The following is a 20,223-nucleotide window of genomic DNA, read 5'->3' as shown; positions in this document are numbered from 1 at the left end:
GGCGGTGGCGGTGGCGGCGGCGGCACCGCCCCCGGGTGGGCCGGGCGGGGCGGGGCGCGTTGCTCCGAGGGGTCGGAAATGGCGGCCTCCCGCCGCCATCTCGCTGAGCGGGGTTGTGGTGCTGCGCCTTCGCAAAGGAAACCTGCGGCCTGGCGCAGGTGTAAGCACACCTCTCCTGCCAGGGCCGCCCTCCCACGGCGCGGGCTCGCCTCAGGGGCAGCCCGGGGAGTGTGTCCCTCTCCTGACCCGTGCCCGGTTATGGACTGTCGGCACCGTGCGGCTCCGTGCGGTCCGTCCCACGCTGCTGTGGCCGCTGGGCGAAAAAAAAACCCAAAAACAAACGAGTGAAGATTGAACTTTTAAGCGGCTGCTTCCCTCTGTTTACATTTCCTTGTCTGAATTTTTCCTGGGACTGACGGAAAACATGGGATTGCTGCTGCTGCATTAGACAGAGACGCGGGCAGGCAGGGTTGCAGCGCGGCGCCAGCAGAAATTCTCTTTCAGGAAGTTTCTTCCTAAGAGAAACGCAGCACACTTCCAGCAGCTCGTTTTCATCAAGCGGCTTCTTTTCACTTACTTTTCCTGACAAATTCATTGAACTCCAAAAAAGTCAGATCACTTGCCCAGAGCTCTGTGCTGAAGCCAGTGAAAAGGCAACTTCCTCCCGAGGCATATGCCAAACTTTCATAATCTGTCTCGAAAGATTCTGGAAAATCATGCTCAATGTCTGAAGTGTTGTCCTACATTGCAGAAGTTGTCAGCAGATTGGAAAGCGCTATTTCAGCTGCAACTTTAAATTTACCCACACTAAGCCAATGAACAGCAGTTCTCCATAGAAAAAAATCAGGTATGAAAAAATCCAAGATGAGGAGTTTTAATTTTTCTCCAGGAGTAGCACACAGCAATGTCTGCAACATAACAAATCCTGATTGCCCACTCACACTTCTGTTGCCTATGTAGTAGAGGCAACAGAGGAAAGATAAAGTCAATTCCTTGTGACAGAAACTTAAATTTCACCATGTTTAGTAATCTCTTTTCTGCCAAACAAGCAAGCAGTGTCTGCAGGAGCACAGTGAGACATTTAAGCCTTCTCAACTAAACATGACAGGTCCGCAAGTGTACTGTAGCAGGAAAGGTCTGGTCAGCAACAGCTGGATTACAGGAAATGAATCTGCAGTCTCAAACAATTTCCCCAAGGATGTGTAACTGGACTAGATAATATCTCTTACTCATAATTCTTAAAAGGGAGCTACTACTGAAGAGTCAAAGACCCACCTTCTTACCGCTATGGATGATCCTGCAGTCCTAGGCTAGACCTACAGATAGAAATGCTTGTCTCACTACTTGGTGAGGTCTGAGGTATTCTTTGAAGATTGGTATACTTGATAGTTTTCAGAATATATCTAAAAATGTCTTTTAAACTGAAGTCTGGTAAGGTCTGCCAAGCTTGCAATTGTTTGCACTCAAGATCAGGCACTGTGGATCACTGACAGATAAACAGGGACTTGACCGTATGCTGGAGATAGCAGGCTGCAGGCTTGTGGGAGACCCAGAATACATTTTCCAAAAAGGCTTTTAAAGAAGAAAGTAGTTGAGAAAATGAGTGTCTTGATAGGCAAAGGTGTGGGTCACAGGATTGGAAGCAGGTCCTACGTATCTCCCAAATCAGCTGGGGTATCCTCAATTGCCTGTTGAAACATCACTCTCCCTTATTAATCTTGTCTCTCTTATATCCTTAAAGAGTTCCAGGTCCAGCTACTCCTTCAAGATTTAAGACACTGTTTGGAGGAAAACACTGAAAGGCGGGCATACATTTTGGACTGAAGTGAAATAAAAATATGATGAAATCAAATATATGCTTTATATAAATGGTTGGTTTTGGAAATAAGTTACCCTTTCTGGAGAAATGAAGGAAAAAAAAAAGACAACACAATGCAAGAGGGATTCCAGTGGCTATTCAAGATAAAATTCTTAAGGGCATTTTTTTTGAAGCTTATCTGTAATGGGGATTTCCTCTGCAAGACCAGGAAAGTATGTGAATAATAGAAAGGTGTCCTGAAGTCTGGTACATCATTTTGTCAGGTGTGCAAACTTGAGGTCAATGCTCTACTCTCCCTGATGAGAAGGGGAAATATGGTTGGGAAATTATTGAACACAAAACCAATTTTGCTATGACTGCAGGAAGAAAAATTATTATATGGAAACCTGAGGAGAGGAGGAAGGGAGACAGTGAACAAATAGAAATATTTCAAAGTGAGAATCTGGACCTTCCTCTTGCATTCTCCCCTTACAAGCTTAGAGAGTATTGTGGTGATGGAAAAGACATGGAAATTACCAACAAGACCTGAGTGTTCTCCCAGATCTACCACTGTCACACAAAACAATCAAAAACTTTTTATAAACAATTTTCCTACAATGACAGAAGTCAGTAATCATGTCTTGTGTGACAGTTCAGACAAAGTTAGAATTGCTGTAGACATCAAGTTTAATGAGAACTTACAGAAGCAAAATTAGGGTACTTTAGAAAAGTGTTTCCCCATATAACTGAAAAGAAAAATCAAGGAAATAAATCTCATAAATACTTCCTAGAATATCTTTTTTCATTTTCTGTCACAGCTTTCAGGTCAGATTGCATGGATTAAAAATATTGCTAGGACTGAAAGCAGGACAACTTAGCATCTGAATGTGATGCCAAGGAAAGCAAGCTTATTCAGTTATTTTTCTGCATTAAATTTTTTTTGTAGGGTTAAGAATTATAAGATGCTCCTCTAGTATTTGCTTTTTTTCAGGAAATTGCAAAAGTTGCATGATGACATCATTTAAAGGTTCTACTTCTTGTCTACAAGGTACACTTGGATTATGTGAACTTTCTTGGAAGAGTGTATCCACCAGTAACACAGAACGAAAAACAAGCTGAAAAATGCAGCTTACTTTATATCAAATTAGTATTACCTCATCTTTGGTTCTTAGCATCATTTCTCTTACTCTGTGTTCTGGGCTGACACCTCGGTAAATGAAACATCCATCCCTCTGTTAGTTTTTGCCTTTATATTCTTGAGGCAGGCTGCCTTTCCCTCTTTTGATTGGGGTAGAGCAGAATTAGGCTGCCTGCCTGTAAGCAGCAGTAGTGGCTCATGATATTCATGTGCAGGGTGAGGACAGAAGACCCCGGGGAAGGAGCTGTGCTGGTCTGGACTGATGCATTCACACAGAGTGGAGCCTCTTTCCATGCTTTCATACTGCGCCAGAATCTTGAAGGACTTTCTCCAATTCCTTATCTGCAGTCTTGTTTGGAGTTTAGGAGTTGGAGCAAACCGCATTCCCCATCTTCTCTGGCAAATTGCTTTAAAAGCTGCTCTCTGGCTCCATCTTCTGTTTGGTTGGTTGGGTTTGGGATTGGGTTTTTATGTCTTTAGTTTTAGACATACAGGGGTGAGATTCTTCTAAGTTTTACATACTAAATTTGTTTTTAAAAGTAGGTAACCACATCTTGTGTGACAGTCTAGACAAGCAGGAGAGAACCCCGACCTGCAGATGGAAAGAGTGGCCCAGAGAGGAGGGAACTGAAGGACCCAGCTCTGCTGTCAGCCCTGTGTTTATAGATTCTCCTCTTCTGCAAAGTTGTTACGCCTATTACAAGATGAGGTGAAATCCTTCGACCAAAAAGCACAGCAGCATGTTCTGTTTTGGTGTAATTGTAGTTTTCTGCATAATTATGACCATTACATGATCTGGCAGTGTAAGTGACATCTCTCATACATTTCAGCTAAAACTGTCAAGCACTGGGCCACTGAGTAGCCATAGGACAATTTAATAAACAGATTGGTCTTTTTGTGGATGCTAGGAAAACCAGACCTTTTACAAAGTGCTCAACAATAGTAAGAGTAAAAGTCCCCAAAAGGGGCCTCTAATAAAGAAAAACTGGTTTATGGTGATTAATTTTTAGGCCCAAACTCTTCATGCCCTTTTGAGCCATTAAGTAATCTGATTCCAGTTGCTCTCACTCTGCAAGAAGAGAGCTAGTGTGGGAGCAAGACTGCACTTTGACTGATTCAGTGCTTAAATTTAAAACTGCTCTATTGACAGAAAGCCATACTTTGTCTTCTGAGGCCTCCTTCTTAATGACCCATGCAAAATCAAAGAACTTGTATACACAAAAGATAACCACATTAAAAAAAAGGTAAAAAACACTTGGCAACAAGTAGAGCTGCCTCTCAATAATCATTGAATATGGTGTTTTACTCTCTCTCATGCTTTTCTTCTCTGCTTGTTTGTAAACCAAATGTTTTCCAGCTTTACAATATATGGGATTTACAATTTCTTCTATACCTGCACTTCTATGCAACTGCAAAAATGCATGTTTAAAATTCTGTCCTTCTCCTATTTTGTCATCAGTGGCAGCCTTCATAAGATAGTTACTGAAAAGTATTTTTAATTTCAGATGCTACATCATTCTTGGAAGAATGTGGGAAACAAATATAGATGAGCTCTTTATATAGGAAGGCAAACTTCATGAAGTGTCAAAATGTTCTGTGGAAAATTTGCTTGTCCATCTTGCTTAAAATATGAAACCTGTTACAAAAATGCACCCTCACATTTAATCACTGTTCCTTATTTTGCTCCAGGTATTTATCAGTCACACAATGAATAGTATACAACCTATCATATTTCTATTAATGAGCCCTACATGCTCATTGTGACAGTTTTCTTCTATATTTTATTAGTTTTGATTTATGTGGGCATAAAGAAAATGAGGACCTATCAGAAACAGGGCTTGAATCTGCTCTGGGTCAAAGTTATGGAGAGAAAGATTAGCATTAAAAAATAAACACGGCAGTACCTCTGTGTAGCGCCTTATCGAGAAAATATATACTCATTTTTAGCTGCCATGCAAGTGCTGTTGGCTTTGTAACTGACTGAACATGTGAGAACAAAAAAAAGTGATGCTGTGTCAGTGTGTGGGCTGCAAATGAGAACTCCTGGCTCATACATTTTGCCCCATAAGCAGTTCTAGCATTGTATGCAGTCTTATTGCTGTTTCCTTTGTCCTCATTGATCCTGCTGTAGTATTACTCACATTTTGGGCTCCAACTTTCTGTAAAAAAAACTCTGTAATTTAATGCACTGACTTTTTTGTAGAACTTTCTGACCACTGATTCATCTAAGCTCATTATTCTCATATTTTTCTAGGCCTCAGAACTTAAGACCTTCTTCTTCTTCCCTAAATCTTCCCTCTGTGATATTGAAGAATCATAAAATATCATCAACAAACACAATTTTGTATCTGGAAAATGCATTAACATCACCTATGTAACCTGCATGAAAGGTAAATAAATTTGTCATATGTAATGCATGAACTATATAAAAGCTTTGAAGTATTTCTTTTTCTTTCATCTAGAGTGTGCAATTAAGAACATATCCAGGGAATGTCAAGGAACAAATTCTTACAATAACTTTTGTACATTTGGCTTGGGTTTTTTTTTTCTTCACATGTATTACACATGGGCCTACAGTAGATGTTGTTAGATTGACAAAACGCTTTCAACCATCTGAAACCTCACAAATTCAAGAAGGCCAAGTGCAAGGTCCTGCACCTGGGTCAGTGTATTACCAATACAAGCCAGGGGATAATTGGACTGAGAACAGCCCTGCAGAGGAGGTCTTGGGAATACTGGTGGATGAAAACTTGGATATGACTCAGAAATGTGCACTCACAGCCCAGAAAACCAGTCACACCCTGGGCTACAACAAGAGCAGTGTGGCCAGCAGTTTCAGGGAGGTGATTCTAGCCCTCTACTCTGCCCTTGTGAGACCCTACCTGGAGTCCTGCATCCAGCTTTGCCATCCCCAGCACAGGAAGGACATGGACCTCTTAAAGCTGGTCCAGAGGAGAACCACAAAAATGGTCAGAGGGCTTGAACACCTCTCCTATGAGAAAAGGCAGAGAGAGTTGGGGGTTGTTCAACCTGGAGAAGAGTAGGTGCCAGGGAAACCTTATTGCAGTCTTTCAATATATAAAGGGAGCCTGTAAGAAAGACAGAGAAACTTTTTACCAAGGCTCGTGGTGACAGAACAAGTGAAAAGGGTTTTGAAATGAAGGAAGGTAGGTTTAGATTAGGCATATGAAGACATTTTTTACAAGGAAGGTGGTGAGACACTAACACATTGTTCAGAGAAGTTGGGGATGCTCCATTCCTGAAAGTGTTGAAGGTCAGGTTGGATGGGGCTCTGAGCAATCTGGTGTAGTGGAAGGTGTCCCTGCCCATGGCAGGGGGGTTGGAACTCAATGATCCTTAAGGTCCCTTCAAATCCAAACCATTCTGTGATGATCTGAGTGCACAAAGAGAAAAATCAAACAAGAAAACTACTATTAAAATATAAACTACAGTTAAAAATATAAAAATGTTTATTGCTTGTTAATATTGAAAGAGCCTTTGAAGAAGAAATGAAGGAATATTTAAAAATACAAAAAGTCTGATACAACTTATGCCCAAAAGATCTTAGCAGTTCTACTGCTAACAAAGCTCTGACATCATTTTAATACGCACTTTTCAATAGAAAGTTTTTGGAGCTGAGCAGTTTTCCTGCAGTCAAGCCATTTTCACCCTTACTGCAATTACATAGAAAGCTCCATATTGTACAAATGAAGCATCTGAGTCCTTAATAGGTGGAATCCTTGCTAAAGCTGCCAGTTTTTGTCAACTCAAACCTGTGACAAAGGATTGCTTTAAAAGCTTGTGGTTCCTGAAGCAGGGCAGCTGAACTCATCCCTCCTGTAGAAAATGATTTCTGCAAAGAAGTCCCAAGAAGCAGCTTGAGAGCAAAATTGCAGAAGTTTCAGTGTATACAGGGATTTATGACTCACAGCCACAGGACCATTTGGAGTTAAAAAAGAATCCCAGGTTGTCTAATCAAACTTTTGCATGTCTTACTCTGTGCAAATGTTATGTACCACCTTCTCTTTAGCAGGCAAGTCACCATTTCTGATCATCATTGTGGTAAGAGGTTCTTCAGCCTGTGACCACATATATACATCCCATTAATGCCACATTTAGATGGGCATTATCACAGATGGTGTTATAGATCATTTGGTTCTGATTACCTCAAGGCCACTCCTGATAATTTTTATTCCAGATAGATTGCAGCCAGAATGTCTGATTGCTTTGAACATCTTGCACAGTAGTAGGCCCATATGTTTATTGTCACAACCTACAGAGCACCCTTTGATTTTGAAGAGAGAACCATATCTGAGTCACGTTTAGCTGCTTTAGGAAGACTTCCTTTGGGACAAGAGTGGGTGTGAAAGCACTGGCCCACTGTAGGACATCCACCAAATGTGAAAATTCATGAAAGGGGGAGAAATACTCTTTATTGTAAAATAGGAAGTGCTCTAGAGACAAGAGGCCACATGTTTGGACGGCAAAACCAATTATTCAGTCATGTCCTCATCTGTAACTCAGTGACCTCCTTGTATAAAAATATCATCTGACAAGATAGTAGAAATACCTCTGTGAAGACTGAGGAACTGACGAGTGTACAGCTTGTACCTCTGAAAGTGCACGAGGAATCTCCAAATAGGAAAACAAAGCAAACCTGTGAGTCAGTCCATCTGGGAGAGAGGAGAAAAAAAAATTACATTCTAAGTAGTTTTCACCAGCCCCCAAAATTCAAGCTAACTAGCCCCAGAATAGCATCTGTATTGTATGTTTAATATGAGCACAGGACAATTTTCACACAAAGGCTCTAAACCAGGTATCAGTATAAAAAGGTAAAGGTGCTCAAAAGACTCCATAGAAGGCCAAGCGATGCTCTTGAAACCAAAAGAACTTGTCTGGCGGGCTAGTTCAGCTCCCAGTAACAAGACGGGACTAGGGCGATAGTTATTTGCCATTGAACCATGACAGGAAACTCTTAAGAATTGGCCATGTCTCCCAAAGTGTTGAAGTGAGAAGACACTGGAGAAGGGGATAGGTAGTAATTAAGAACATGTAAAGACCCTCAAATTGTACTGAATGAGTGTTGGAAACAGGTTTCTCCATCTGAAGAAAACCAAAAGTAGATATTCATGCATATTTAAACACATGAAACTAACTAACTAACTAAATCCTCAATCTCCCTCCCCGCAAAAAAAAAAAAACAACCCAAACAACCCACCCCTCCATCCCCCCACCTAACAGAAAAAGAAACCTTTTGCCAAAGCTAGAGAGGCCAAGACCAAAATTGTAGCAAGAAATTCAGGTACCTGCTCCAGCTCTGCTAGCTCATAAAACAAACCAGAGATTGTTCTTTGGGTTCTGAGGCAAAACAGTGTGTCCTAGCTTGCATTGCAGAACTACATTTTCTTCTTCACCCAAAAGTGATGATGTAAAATTGCTTTTGAGGAAATGGCTCCTGCTCCATGCTGTCCTCCAAGCCATATCCACATACCATCTGAGAGGTTGCCAGGAGTTTCATGCCAAAATTGCCAAGTAATCTGCCTATTCCTCAATTGTAAGAGCTCTGCATAGAATGCCAGAGCATTGGCTTCTGAACCTTACCAGTGTAGATGCAGCTGATGAACATTTCTCCAGGGTTTGGGTACCTTCCTATCCAGCAGTTTGGCCACACTGACCCTTCCTCTGCAGAAGCAGGTACCGATGAGACATCTAGCAAACTTCCTGGCTTTCAGGAGCTATGTGGTTAGAGTTCCAGGCAGCTGCTGGGACCTTGACTGCTAGAGGAGCACTTGTATGCAGGCAGCCTAATTTCTCTCCTTCACAGTGGCACACATTGAAGTACAAGCCATCCTCTCAAGCACTTCACTGTGCAGATTTATGTTCTGGGAACTTCAGCACCTGGCTTGCAGAATATCTCCACAGGGACGTCTGACTGGACCTGTATCAATCCGCATTCAATTCCCTGACTCTCTCCTCTGGCAGATGAGTGCCAGATGTTAGAGACTCTCTTACCTCCTCTTTGATACAATCCTGCCTGACAATTTTCCTCTCACAAGTGCCGATAACCGAACAGAAAAAAAAAACCCAGAAGAGAAACTAGGACAACTTTCTTATGCAGGGATGGGCTACAGCTTGATCTGAATGGGGGGGGAGGAAAGAGGGAATGGTTGTGCAGCTGCAGCATGATTTCATACTGTGAACACATCACTCCAGTGCCTTCAAATCCCCTTCAAATGTAAGACTACATTTCCTATATGTGTAAAAGTGACAGTCAAAGAGGCTTTGCTACCATAGACCATTTTTAGGCATCTACCCTTTCCCCAATTTGAAGGCATGCAGTGTGAGTTCTGACTTGTGTTTATGGGAGTAATCTTTCTCTGAAACTGTATTTTGATTAATTTCAGGGGTTTTCATTCATGTTCTTTGGTTTTGGCCAAGGAAAAATATGGAGCTATGTGCATGTGTGCATGGTATGTACACATACATGAACAAAGATTCAGAAGAAAATGAGGGAAAAATACCACTTCTGACTAGGCATAACAATTCTGAAAAGAAAATTTATACAAATTTTATGCTTTTGTTTTATAATAAGAGGTAACATGCTGCTCAAGTGCTGACTTGTAGCAGAATAGATTAAAAATTCTTGGACCATCAGTAGCAAGAAATCACAGGGCTGTACTTACAGAGGTCATTAACTGTCCAGACATCTGTTGGGTAACAAATTCTGCCAAACATAGATCATGAAGCGGTTCTTGAATTATGCAGAGGACAATTTCACAATCCAGAAAACAGAGAATTCAAGCAGAGAAAGAGCTGTGTAAGACCTTCTTATTGCCAGTTGGGAAGGAATTCACTACAGTGTCAGAATTACAGGAAAGTGTGATGCTAGTGGCAGTGGTCTGCTGCACTGCTACCAGTGCAATAAGGAACAGATTTAGATGATGGTCACAGTTATATACTCCACAAAGTAATTGACATTATAGCAAAATTGGCTGTATTAATTAGAGGGACACTGTAACAAAAGTAAAAACTCCAAATGTCTCAGTGAAAACTCCTGTAAAGCATGTTAACACAGAAACAATAGATTTCAGTATAATAAAAAGGAATTAGGAAATAATGAGCAGATGCAGAAATGGAAAAATTGGTGCTAAGGTATAAACAGTCTGGAGAATTCTAAACAATGTATAAATTAAAGCATAATAGACTCTAATTCCCCTTGAAAAAAAGAATACTGTCCCATTTCCCATAAATTAACTGTAGTAGCCAGTTGGTAAAGGATCACAAATGAGTCCAATTATGCCACACTGGACTATAATTGGGTTAAAGGGCTGTCATTTACCTCTGAAATGAGAGCTCAAATGGTATCTGTCAACCTTTGGAATCAGGAGTTACTCTGCCATCAGGAGTTACTAATTAGCTGCTGCAGAAGTCCAGCACACAGCACAACCAATCATCGAAAACACAAAGAGTGAAAGCACTTGTCAGAGCAAATTAGTAGTTTTGGCTTTTTTTTTCCTCAGCCAGCTGAGGAGAGCCATATCTAAGTAGATAAGCCATATCTAAGTAGAAATGTCAAGAAAAACACATTGTAACTTCTTCTGAAAGAGGAGATAAAAAGGACATGAAATGGAAGACATGAAGAAAAATAAGAATTGATCAAGGAAAATAAAATTTTAAAAAACCAACTTGCAATACCCTGAGATGTAATGGAATGCATATAATAGTTAAAAGCCTGTTTTTTGCCTTCTTTGCATTGTTAAGTTTCATCATCCTTTGAGACCCCAGTTATATAAATCACTGCAATCTTTATTCACAACTCACACAAACCAGCAAACAGAAATGCATGTATCAGTGTCAAGTTCCTAGGAAAACAGACTAACAGAACATAGAAATACCTTAAAAGAGGAAAAGACCAGGAGAAACTCAGAGAAAACGTTACACTTATCACACGACTGGTGTACACACACACTCTGCTAAACCTGGAGAAGCATACACTTACTGTCAATGTGAATTATGGGATGGGCTTTCTTGGACTTTTTACTTTGGCCCCATGTTTGGAAAATAACCATAAATGGTAGGTTGCCTTAAAAATGGCTTACCAACAGGAAAATATTAGAACTGATTCTGAAACGTTTAAGGCTTTCCGATTGCAACATCATGAAATTGAAAGCCATCTCCAGCAACAAAGGAACTCATCACTGACAAAAATAGCACTGCTTGGTGAAGTCTTGTTATGAAAAAAGGTTACACTTCTAATTCAGGTTTTGCTATAAGCTGGTCTCAAGTCAATTTTAAAATTTTCCTAATGAGAAATGTTTTTGTAGTCTTTAAGTCAGTAAGAATTATCCTTTTTTGTTTTCCAAAGCTGTGTTTTAAGTGTCCTTCCTTCTCATTTGAAATATTTAGAAAACAAGACACTATTTTTCTGCATATTGGTGCAAGACAGATTTGCCCCCTGTGGCACCCATTTAAGTTTTCTATGACAAATAGGCCTTACATCAGAGCTTCAATGGGTGTGTAAAAATAGAAAAGAAAAAAAATCCTCTCACTTCATTTTAATTGCATCTTTTGAATAACATGTTCAGCAAACAGTCCCAAACACCTTGATATAGGTCCTTGAAGGCATGGAATACAGATGACAGATTCCTTCTCTGGATGAGAGGCTTTATCAGGTTAATTGTATTCTGGAATACCTAAGTCTGTGCTTTATAGATGGCTTTTGTAGAGATTTCCGATTAGCTACTAGTTGAGATTTAAGTTTTCATTAACTGCTAAGTGGAAAAAGATCACCTGGTCCATATTCCATTCAACATCAGTCATCAGCCAGCTGCTTTGCGTAGCAACTGAGTGCATCTTTATTTTAGAGTGTATTTTGATTTTGGGCAAAAGATGACAATGCATAATAATCACATTCAGAGTAAAAGTTGGACAATAAACCTCTACAGTGTGGCAATACTTTAAAGAAAGAACTCCCAGCTCTCAAATATCACATGCAGGTGCGATACCTCAGCGGGAAGCAGCTTACGGATGAATGAATAATTCTGTCTGTTTACCAAGACTATGCACATCACATATGCCATTAAAAAAACCCAAACAAAACAAACCACAAACAAAACCCCCCCACCTCATTGCTTTTCCTCCCTGGGAGGTGCTTGTAGGCTACCTTTTAGCTGTAAGTGCTTTATAATCCAAGCTGACTATAGCTGAAATTGGTGTCCCTTAGCTGCTTGATTAGTTAGATAAATTCTGCACGCTTGTGTCTGGGATCCATGGTAATGGAGTTACGTTGCTATGCTATGAAATGTGCGGGAGGGTCCAGCACTTCAGGAAGGATATGATTTCCAGGGCTAATGAAACTTGGTAGTGAAGGCAAGAAGGAATGCTTGGAGGAATGAACAAAAGCAATCACTGGAACAGTGACAGGGGATTGCTCAGGTCACTGGGTACAGGCAAGGCATCCATGCCCCAGGGAGGCTTCCCTGGGAGGGCTGTAACAACCACCCCAAAGATCATTTAAAAGTGGTGTTGTGGAGGAAGAGTAGCATAGTTCTGTTCCTGTCACAGGAAAGCCTGCATGGCAACATTTTTACAGGTATTTGTGTGGAGGATGCATTAACCCCGAAAACCAGGCAGATTGCTACAAATGATCTTTTTCAAACTTTCAATGGACCTAACTATTACCTTTGGCCATTCTGGCAAGAGATGATTTTTTCCTCCCCTGAAATAACAAGCAAAAGTCTCCTCAAACCTGTTGTTTTAGTGAATGCAGAAGACTCCTCCTGTGTTCATGACCTGGGGGGACTGCTGGGAATCTGAGAAGTCTGTACTGATATTTTCTTGGGCATTCTGGTGGTATCAATAATCAAATGGGCTGCTGCTGCCACCAGCATCTCAAGGATGGAAAATGAGGAGAGAGAAGGACGGGATGAAGGGAGGGAGGGAGGGAGGGAGGGAGGGAGGGAGGGAGGGAGGAAGGAAGGAAGGAAGGAAGGAAGGAAGGAAGGAAGGAAGGAAGGAAGGAAGGAAGGAAGGAAGGAAGGAAGGAAGGAAGGAAGGAAGGAAGGAAGGAAGGAAGGAAGGAAGGAAGGAAGGAAGGAAGGAAGGAAGGAAGGAAGGAAGGAAGGAAGGAAGGAAGGAAGGAAGGAAGGAAGGAAGGAAGGAAGGAAGGAAGGAAGGAAGGAAGGAAGGAAGGAAGGAAGGAAGGAAGGAAGGAAGGAAGGAAGGAAGGAAGGAAGGAAGGAAAACCTTATTGTATGCTAGAGGGTGTTTTCTGTTCCCTTTGGATCTTGATGCACCAGCTTAGATACTCAGGATATGGAATAAATTTAAAGGCCCAGAGATGAGACAGGTTTTTGTTCTTGACCAGAACCCTAACTTAAGTGAAAGGAGCAATATAACACATCAGAAAGGATAAATAAGAACTGTATGTAAATCTATTTGATTTCTTATGTGTACTACCTTATCACAACTGTAATTTTGAAAAGTTTAAGTAGCTTTTTCCATGTTATATTTAATACTCCCCCACAGTACCAAATAGGAGAGGTCTTGCTCTGTTAAACACTGTTAAATACACATGAAGACAGCACATAGCCTAGAAGACCTTTCAATCTATGCCCAGTAAGAGTAAAAGAAAAGTATGTATCACAGTTTATTTAATGACAAAATCCTCCTTATCTTCTATTCAGGTGCCTTGCAACCTCCCCATCATTAAGTGACTGAACTCTGCTGTCACAGCCAGAGGACCTTGAAGAGATCAGGTTTTTTCCTCTGAAAATAATCTCACAGTGCACTTCCATCATAACTTTATTTGGAAGTACCTAAGTACTTCACAAATACTCACGAACTCAGTCTCCCAGTACCCACATTCAGGCTGCACAGTTAGAAAACAAGCTATATCAAACTCCTATCGTACCCATTTCCTTGCATTTCTACATTAACTGTTCTTCCCCTGGATGGTACACTGCTGTTCACTGTGGTTCCAACTCCCAAGCCAGGAAACAGCAAGGGATTTGGATGACTGGAGGGGTGGTGGGGAATACAAAAATCCCTAGGAAACTTCAAAGGCTATCCTCTGGGTTTCCCAATGGATGGACAATGAAAAAGAGGCTGTCTTTGAAGATGGGCCAAGAGAAGCCAGAATGCCACTTCTTTTAGAGGTCATTGTTCTGCAGAGGGATGTAGTTTCACTGTGTTCTGGTGCTAGGGAACCCAAAGTACATGCTTCTAAAAGATGCTAGTTTCAAAGGAAGGCAGCTGCCTCTGCAAATCTTGGAAAAATAGGCACCCTCATTCGTGTCCTAGAATATACATTAAAAAAGTTTTCTGTTTACCTAGGCTACCTGAATTATAAGATTAACTCAGTTTCTCTTTGATAAGAATTTTGGGAAGAGGAAAAAAAATCGGGGTCCAACCCCACTGCATTGAAACTAGTTAAAAAACCCAACAAGACAAGAACAAAACCCCCCAACAATATAAGCTGCCATGTATGAAAGACAAGTAAAAAAAAAATTATTTATAGAAAAAAGCAAGTGAGTTGAATACACAGAACTTGGCTAAAGGAAGATTAAAAGAAAGAGGACACAAGTATTAAAAGATAAATTGAAACCCAGAATGCTGTATAAAGAGATATATTTTAATGATATAAGAATAAAATTAGGAAATAGAAAACATAACTGTTAAATAGGCGGGGAAACCATAATGATAATCTAAAAGGCTACAGAACTGTACTTTAAAGGAAGCTCTGAAAAATTTCCCTGTGTCATTAGGACCTGGACTGACTAGGACCTGGAAATCTACTTTGTGAAAACAATTCCATATTGAGGAGAAAGACAATTACAAAAAAAAAAAAAAAAAGTTATTCTGTCAATTTTAGTTCTCAGACCTGCTTGAAGGTCATTAACACAGCATCTTCCATTTAAGCCTGCAGTTTAGGACAAAATAAGGCCAACACTATGTGATAATACAACAAAAATTTCACAAACATCAACTTGGAGAAGAAGCTTTTTAAGGAAAACACAGTAACAGCAAATGATAGAAAAATGCTCTTCAGCTTTTTTCATATGATGAGGTTTTCTTAGGTATATTTTCACACTTTTATTTGATTTTTGGTTTACTGACTTAGCATTCAAATGTAAAGTAAATCTGCATTTTCAATACTACCTTATTTGTCCCCAAATGGACAACACCTATTCTATGAAGATGAGAAAACAAATATTCTTAGACATACATATATATTCATGCTTCCTCATGGATGTACAAGAAGTACAAACCTGTATGGAAGCAGGTGGAATCTTTTCCATCATCAGGACAGCAAGAGTATTCCTCCAGCCAGAAGCTTGCTGAAATAATTCATCTTGACTCAGGAGAAAAGGTAGAACTGGCTCATTTGGACTGTGCATGGGGTGTCACTTTGCCCACCATACAAAAAAAAAGCAAAAGAAAGATGCATCTGTTTTCAGTGACAGTCTCACTCTCTCTCCCTGCTCAGCTGTGTCAGCTCTGCCAGTAATGAGCATAAGCACTAATATCACTGGGGTTTGTTCCTTTGCAGCCAATCTCCCACACAGATTTATAAATGTGACTCTGATGGCAGTACCAGCCATTATGACTCTCACATCAAGAGGCTGATGCACACTTAAGGCTTGGGTTGATTACCTGTCTTTGAAAGAATCTTTCTCAATATTAATCAAATTGGCCAGCTCCCAGCAGCAAAGTACCAATGCCTACCACAGACAACACACACCCAGCCATGATTCTGCCCTATAGCAGATCTAATACAGATCTAATAGAAGATGCACAGGAGTGGGAAGGACTGAATGCTCCAAATGGCCTCCAAGATAACAGCAAATAGCAAGTGCATACAGAAGAGTACAGTAAATTAGTTTCGTTGCATAAATCCCATTGGAACTGTGTACAAGTTTTGTCTGTGGGATGCTTCCATCAGTGTTACCAGGGCTGAGGGAACTAGGGATAGAGTGGGGCCAGATGCTTCAGTCTCACCTTCCTCTTGCATTGGCAAGAAAGTTACAGCATGCATACAGCTTGCAATTTTCAAAGTTGATTCAGAATTCATGCTGGTTTATAACTGATTCTATCACCATGAATTAACATAACTTTTTCCCTGATCTCTCTTCATTTATTGGCAACAAAACATAAACATTCCAAATGACCTTCCAGGATTCATGCAAAGTCTTCATGGCCCAGGCTGCCTTTCATCATGACATTTTCTTGGTATAGCAAGGACTCTAAAATGCCTCTTTTCCAGCACTTTGGAGAAGGAACCATTCCAGAAGTTTCCCATTTTTCAGATGTTCCCCAAGAAGATGCATGATGTTTTACACACAAAAGTGATTCTGGTTTTATTAGAATGGTCAATGGAATATCAGCAACATACAAATAGGAGAGAATATGGCATGTCTGAAGAATGTGCCTATCTCAGAAATTTAAAAGGAAGCCAGTTAAAGGCCATCATCATACACTTAGTCAACATTACTCCCAAATGACATTACTATCCCAAGGTGTGATTTGCTACAGCAGCACAGCAGCCTACAGCTTGAATCTCACCACTTTAGGGAGACAATTACTGCTCTTCCAGCAGCCAGTCTTGCTGACCTTAGGAGCTGCAGAAGATACCTGTAACTTTCTGCGGGGACCTGAGGGGAAGGAAGGTGTCCCAAAATACCTCAGTGGAGAGAAAATGACTGTGAATCAAGCCCCTCTGATAGTCCAAATGATTTACTGTGTAACAGGGACTGGCATGCAGCTGGATTCCAGGGTAACCCAGCAATGTGGCCTCTGCGGCCCCTGCTGGTTTTCTCCCTCTGACAGGAGGGATTCAGATTATACAGTAGAACCTGTACCAGAACAGCCTTGCTGCAGGTCATGAGACCCAGCACCATTGTTAGAGCTCTAATACTGAACTGCTGGAAAGATACAAGTAGCTGAAGAGCCACTGGGTGCACATGAGCTTGGCCACTCACACCACCAGCAGCAAGACCCACAGTGAGAAATAATTCACAGTAAAAGATGTTACTTCCAAAGTTGCTGTACTTTAGTCTGCACTGACTCCAAAGATTCCTTCCCAGCTCTCACAGGGTCCTTAAGATTGGAGATACTTTAATGGCCTTGAATGGTAAACTGGGCTGAAAGGAAGTGCCCTTGATTTCACCCCAAAGCCTGAGAAAGGATGGCACAGGTCACAGGTGCAGCACCAACAGGAAAACCAAAATAAGCTCCTCGAAGGCATAAGAATGCATACCAGTTTGCAATGGAGATGCGATTCTATCCCTCCCTCTTCCTAGAAATGCTAATTTTCCATTAGTCTGAAAAAAAAAAATATATATAATAAAAAAGCCCAAACAAGCTCTTGCCTAACAAGACAGAAATCTTGCCTGGAACATCAAGATGAATCAAGCCAGAACACTGCTAATTTTATCTTGGGAGAAGGAAGGAGCACAGTGGCTTCAAACCTTCTAGAGCAGTAGCTGTGGGTGCACATCAGCTGGATCGGGAAAAAAACCCAAAAAACAGTCAGATAGGAAGCAGAGCATTCTCCTGAACAGATTATGCTAAGAAATGGCTCTGGAGTTACTGCTCCAAGGCTATGAGCAGAAACAGCAGACTGAATTGCTGGGAAAAAAAAAAACCCAAACCTTAACAAATCGCCAAAAAACTGAGAACAGGGATCTTCATCGTTAATTGGTTGGGAACACTCCATAATTACATGATTTATAAGAAGTAAATCTGGAGTGCCTTAGCGTGGATGAAAGAAACCTTAGTGTTAATCACTGCCCGTATGGAGGGAAAAAGGTCACAGCTAAGGCTAGCCAGTATTTTTTTTTCCTAAGGATCGAGTGAAAGGCCAGACCATGTCTGTAGGAATTCATCATCAAAATGGTACCGGACTGTTTTCTCCATCCTAAACCCAGTGGATACGACAGGCGACCCCTGTGCTGCCTGCCAGGAGCCGAAGTTCCCTTGAAGAGCGATCCCCCCGCTCCCTCGGCACCGGGACCGGCGCGGCTCCCTGGACGCCCCCCGGGCCTGAGCGGCTGCGCTGGCATCTGGCCGCAGCACAGGCCACCCAGAGCCCCAAAAGCACTCCCTTCCTCCCGGTGAGGGGGCAGGACCCGCTGCGAGGGCAGGTGGGGACCTTCCCGCAGCCTCAAGGAGAGCGGCAGCACCCGGAGACGGGGCGGGGGGTAGCGCCCGCCCTCTTCCCTCCCTCCTCCCTTCCCACCCCCGTGACTCACCCGCCGCTCCCGGCGGCGACAAACCGCCAGCGCCGGAGTCACCGCCCCGGCCCGACCCGACCCGGCCCGGCCCGGCCCGCCCGGCGCTCCCCAGGGGCCACCCCGCCGCCCTCCCCGAGCGGGCGGGTCGGGCAGGGCGCTGCCCCCGAGGGACGCGTCACCCCGCAGCTCTCGAAATAGCTCAGCGAGAGGGGCGGCGGCGACAGATCCCTCTCCCCGTCCGTCCCTCCCGTCCCGCCCGCGCTGTCCCTCCACATCCCCGGCGCCTGGAGCGCGTCCACGGAGCGCCTCCCTGTGAGGGCCGGCGCTCCCCGCCCTGCCCCGTGTCCCCCGGCCGGCCGCCCCCCCCGCCCGCGGCTGCGCCGGCGCGCCCCCGCCGCCCGCGCCCCCGGCGGCTGCGGCCGCCCCGCCCCGCCGATTTGAATATGCTAATGAGGGGTTCCGGGGTCCTATGGTGGAGCCGGGAGACCATCACGTGGGATGGGGACGTGTCCTTGAGGGGTGGGCCCGACCTACCCAGGCTGCCTTAAAAGCGGGCGGCGAGCGAGGAAGCGCCTCAGTCAGAGCGAGAAAGTGCTGGGGCGGCGGGGCCGCGGCTGCTCCGCCTGAAACTTCTGAGTAACATCAACAGGGGGAGGGGAGGGCGGGCGGCGGTGGAGGAGGAGGAGGAAGGTGGTGGTGGGGGGAAGGTTAGCCAGCAGCGCAGCCCTATCCGCCTCTCCCTCATAAACCAGCCTGTGTTGGGCTGAGCAGGCCCCTCACACAAAGGAGGGCAGGGCAGGCAGGGCTGCCCCCCCTTCCCCCCCGCCTCGGCAGAGGGGCAGCGGGGAGGCGCCCTTCCCCGTGCACAGCACTCACAGCCACTTACTCCTCTCCCGTCCCCCGTCTTCTCTTCTCTCTCTCCCCTCCTTCCCCTCACCTCCCCCCCACGGTTCTCCCCTCAGCCCCCCGCCCGCTGTCCATGTAGCCGCCCGGCCGCCGGCCCCTCCGCACTATGCCCATCTTACTCTTCCTGATAGACACGTCCGCCTCCATGAACCAGCGCACCCATCTGGGCACCACCTATCTGGACATAGCCAAAGGCGCTGTAGAGACTTTCATGAAGGTACCGGGCTCTGCCTTGCGAGAGGAGGCGAGAGAGAGCGAGCGAGAGTGACTGCGCGGGGAGGGGAGGGGGCGGCAGGGAGCGGGGGGCTGCCTGGGCCGGGGGCGCGGGGCGAGGGCGGGCGGGAGAGAGCGAGAGAGTGCGTGTATGTGCGGGGAGGGAGGGAGGGGAGGGCCGGGCCGAGCCGGGGGGCTCCGGCGGCGGCGCCGCCTCTCGGCTCACCCTTTGCTTTGTCCCCCGCGCCGCAGCTCCGAGCCCGGGACCCGGCCAGCAGGGGAGACAGGTACATGCTGGTCACTTTCGAGGAGCCTCCCTACGCTATCAAGGTAACCCCCGCTCACCCCCCCCTCCTCCCCGGCCTCCTTCCGGCCCGTCCGCCCCCCGCCCGCCTCGCCCCGGCTGCCGGCGGTCCGGGGGAGCGCGGCACACTCGGGCTCCGGCGGCGGCGGCGCTGACATCAACATGGCCGACGCTTTTCCCCTGTGCGGTGTGTGCGAGCAGCAATGAACTGTGGGGGATATTTATTCAAGTTGGGAGAAGTGACAGCAACTCCAAGGAGAGTTCGGCTTGGCAGGGGCGAGCCAGGGGAAGGACCGACTTCAACCCGGAGAGCCCCGGACTCGGAAGGGGACGGCACTTCCCTGGCCCCGCCGTGGCGGGGGCGGGACGCACCGCGCGGGGGAAGGGGGCGGTGGGTCCACATGACACAGGACGGTGAACCTGTTGGAGGTCGCTTCACAAGCGCAGTTGGCTTCCATCTGGGAGGGTGATGTAAATAGTTCTGAGGTTTGGGCACCGGTGTCCTCAAAGAAATTTGTCCTGGGGGACAAAGCAAAAATGCTCGTTTGATAAATGGGGAGTTCTATGGTTTAAGAGAAGTGCATCATTTCAGGCTCTTTGGAGCAACATCAAATACAACTAACTTCTGAGG

The 20,223-nt window shown here is 44.3% G+C and overlaps 1 protein-coding gene and 1 long non-coding RNA gene across 9 annotated transcripts in view; one reads left to right on the top strand and one right to left on the bottom strand.

Moving 5' to 3' along the window:
* Window positions 1-43: 43 nt before the first annotated feature.
* On the bottom strand, window positions 44-19,600 carry LOC138108536 (uncharacterized). 4 transcript variants are annotated; one of them, XR_011149999.1, is made up of 4 exons: window positions 19,515-19,600; window positions 7,507-7,609; window positions 6,163-6,330; window positions 44-6,025 (listed from the first exon to the last, which is right to left on the bottom strand). It is a non-coding gene; the product is annotated as an uncharacterized lncRNA (long non-coding RNA). The 4 variants fall into 4 exon arrangements; XR_011149996.1 differs by lacking the exon at window positions 19,515-19,600 and adding an exon at window positions 18,188-18,355; XR_011150000.1 differs by lacking the exon at window positions 19,515-19,600 and adding an exon at window positions 17,194-18,134.
* INTS6 (integrator complex subunit 6) overlaps window positions 18,744-20,223 on the top strand; it is a 40,867-nt gene continuing 39,387 nt past the window's right edge. For 4 of the 5 annotated variants that reach the window (XM_069011258.1, XM_069011249.1, XM_069011238.1 and 1 more), the window contains exons 1-3: window positions 18,744-18,805; window positions 19,132-19,292; window positions 19,541-19,618. In XM_069011258.1, coding sequence (XP_068867359.1) covers window positions 19,182-19,292; window positions 19,541-19,618 — 189 coding nt within the window. In that variant the 5' untranslated portion in view covers window positions 18,744-18,805; window positions 19,132-19,181. Of the gene's footprint in view, window positions 18,806-18,855; window positions 19,293-19,540; window positions 19,619-20,223 lie in introns of those variants that run through there. The other variant, XM_069011242.1, reaches the window with a different exon arrangement.

The sequence above is a fragment of the Aphelocoma coerulescens genome, chromosome 1 (assembly GCF_041296385.1).
Source record: "Aphelocoma coerulescens isolate FSJ_1873_10779 chromosome 1, UR_Acoe_1.0, whole genome shotgun sequence".
Lineage (NCBI taxonomy): Eukaryota > Metazoa > Chordata > Aves > Passeriformes > Corvidae > Aphelocoma > Aphelocoma coerulescens.
The sequence above is the reverse complement of the archived record's forward strand: the minus strand, read 5'-3'. Positions and strand labels throughout refer to the sequence as shown.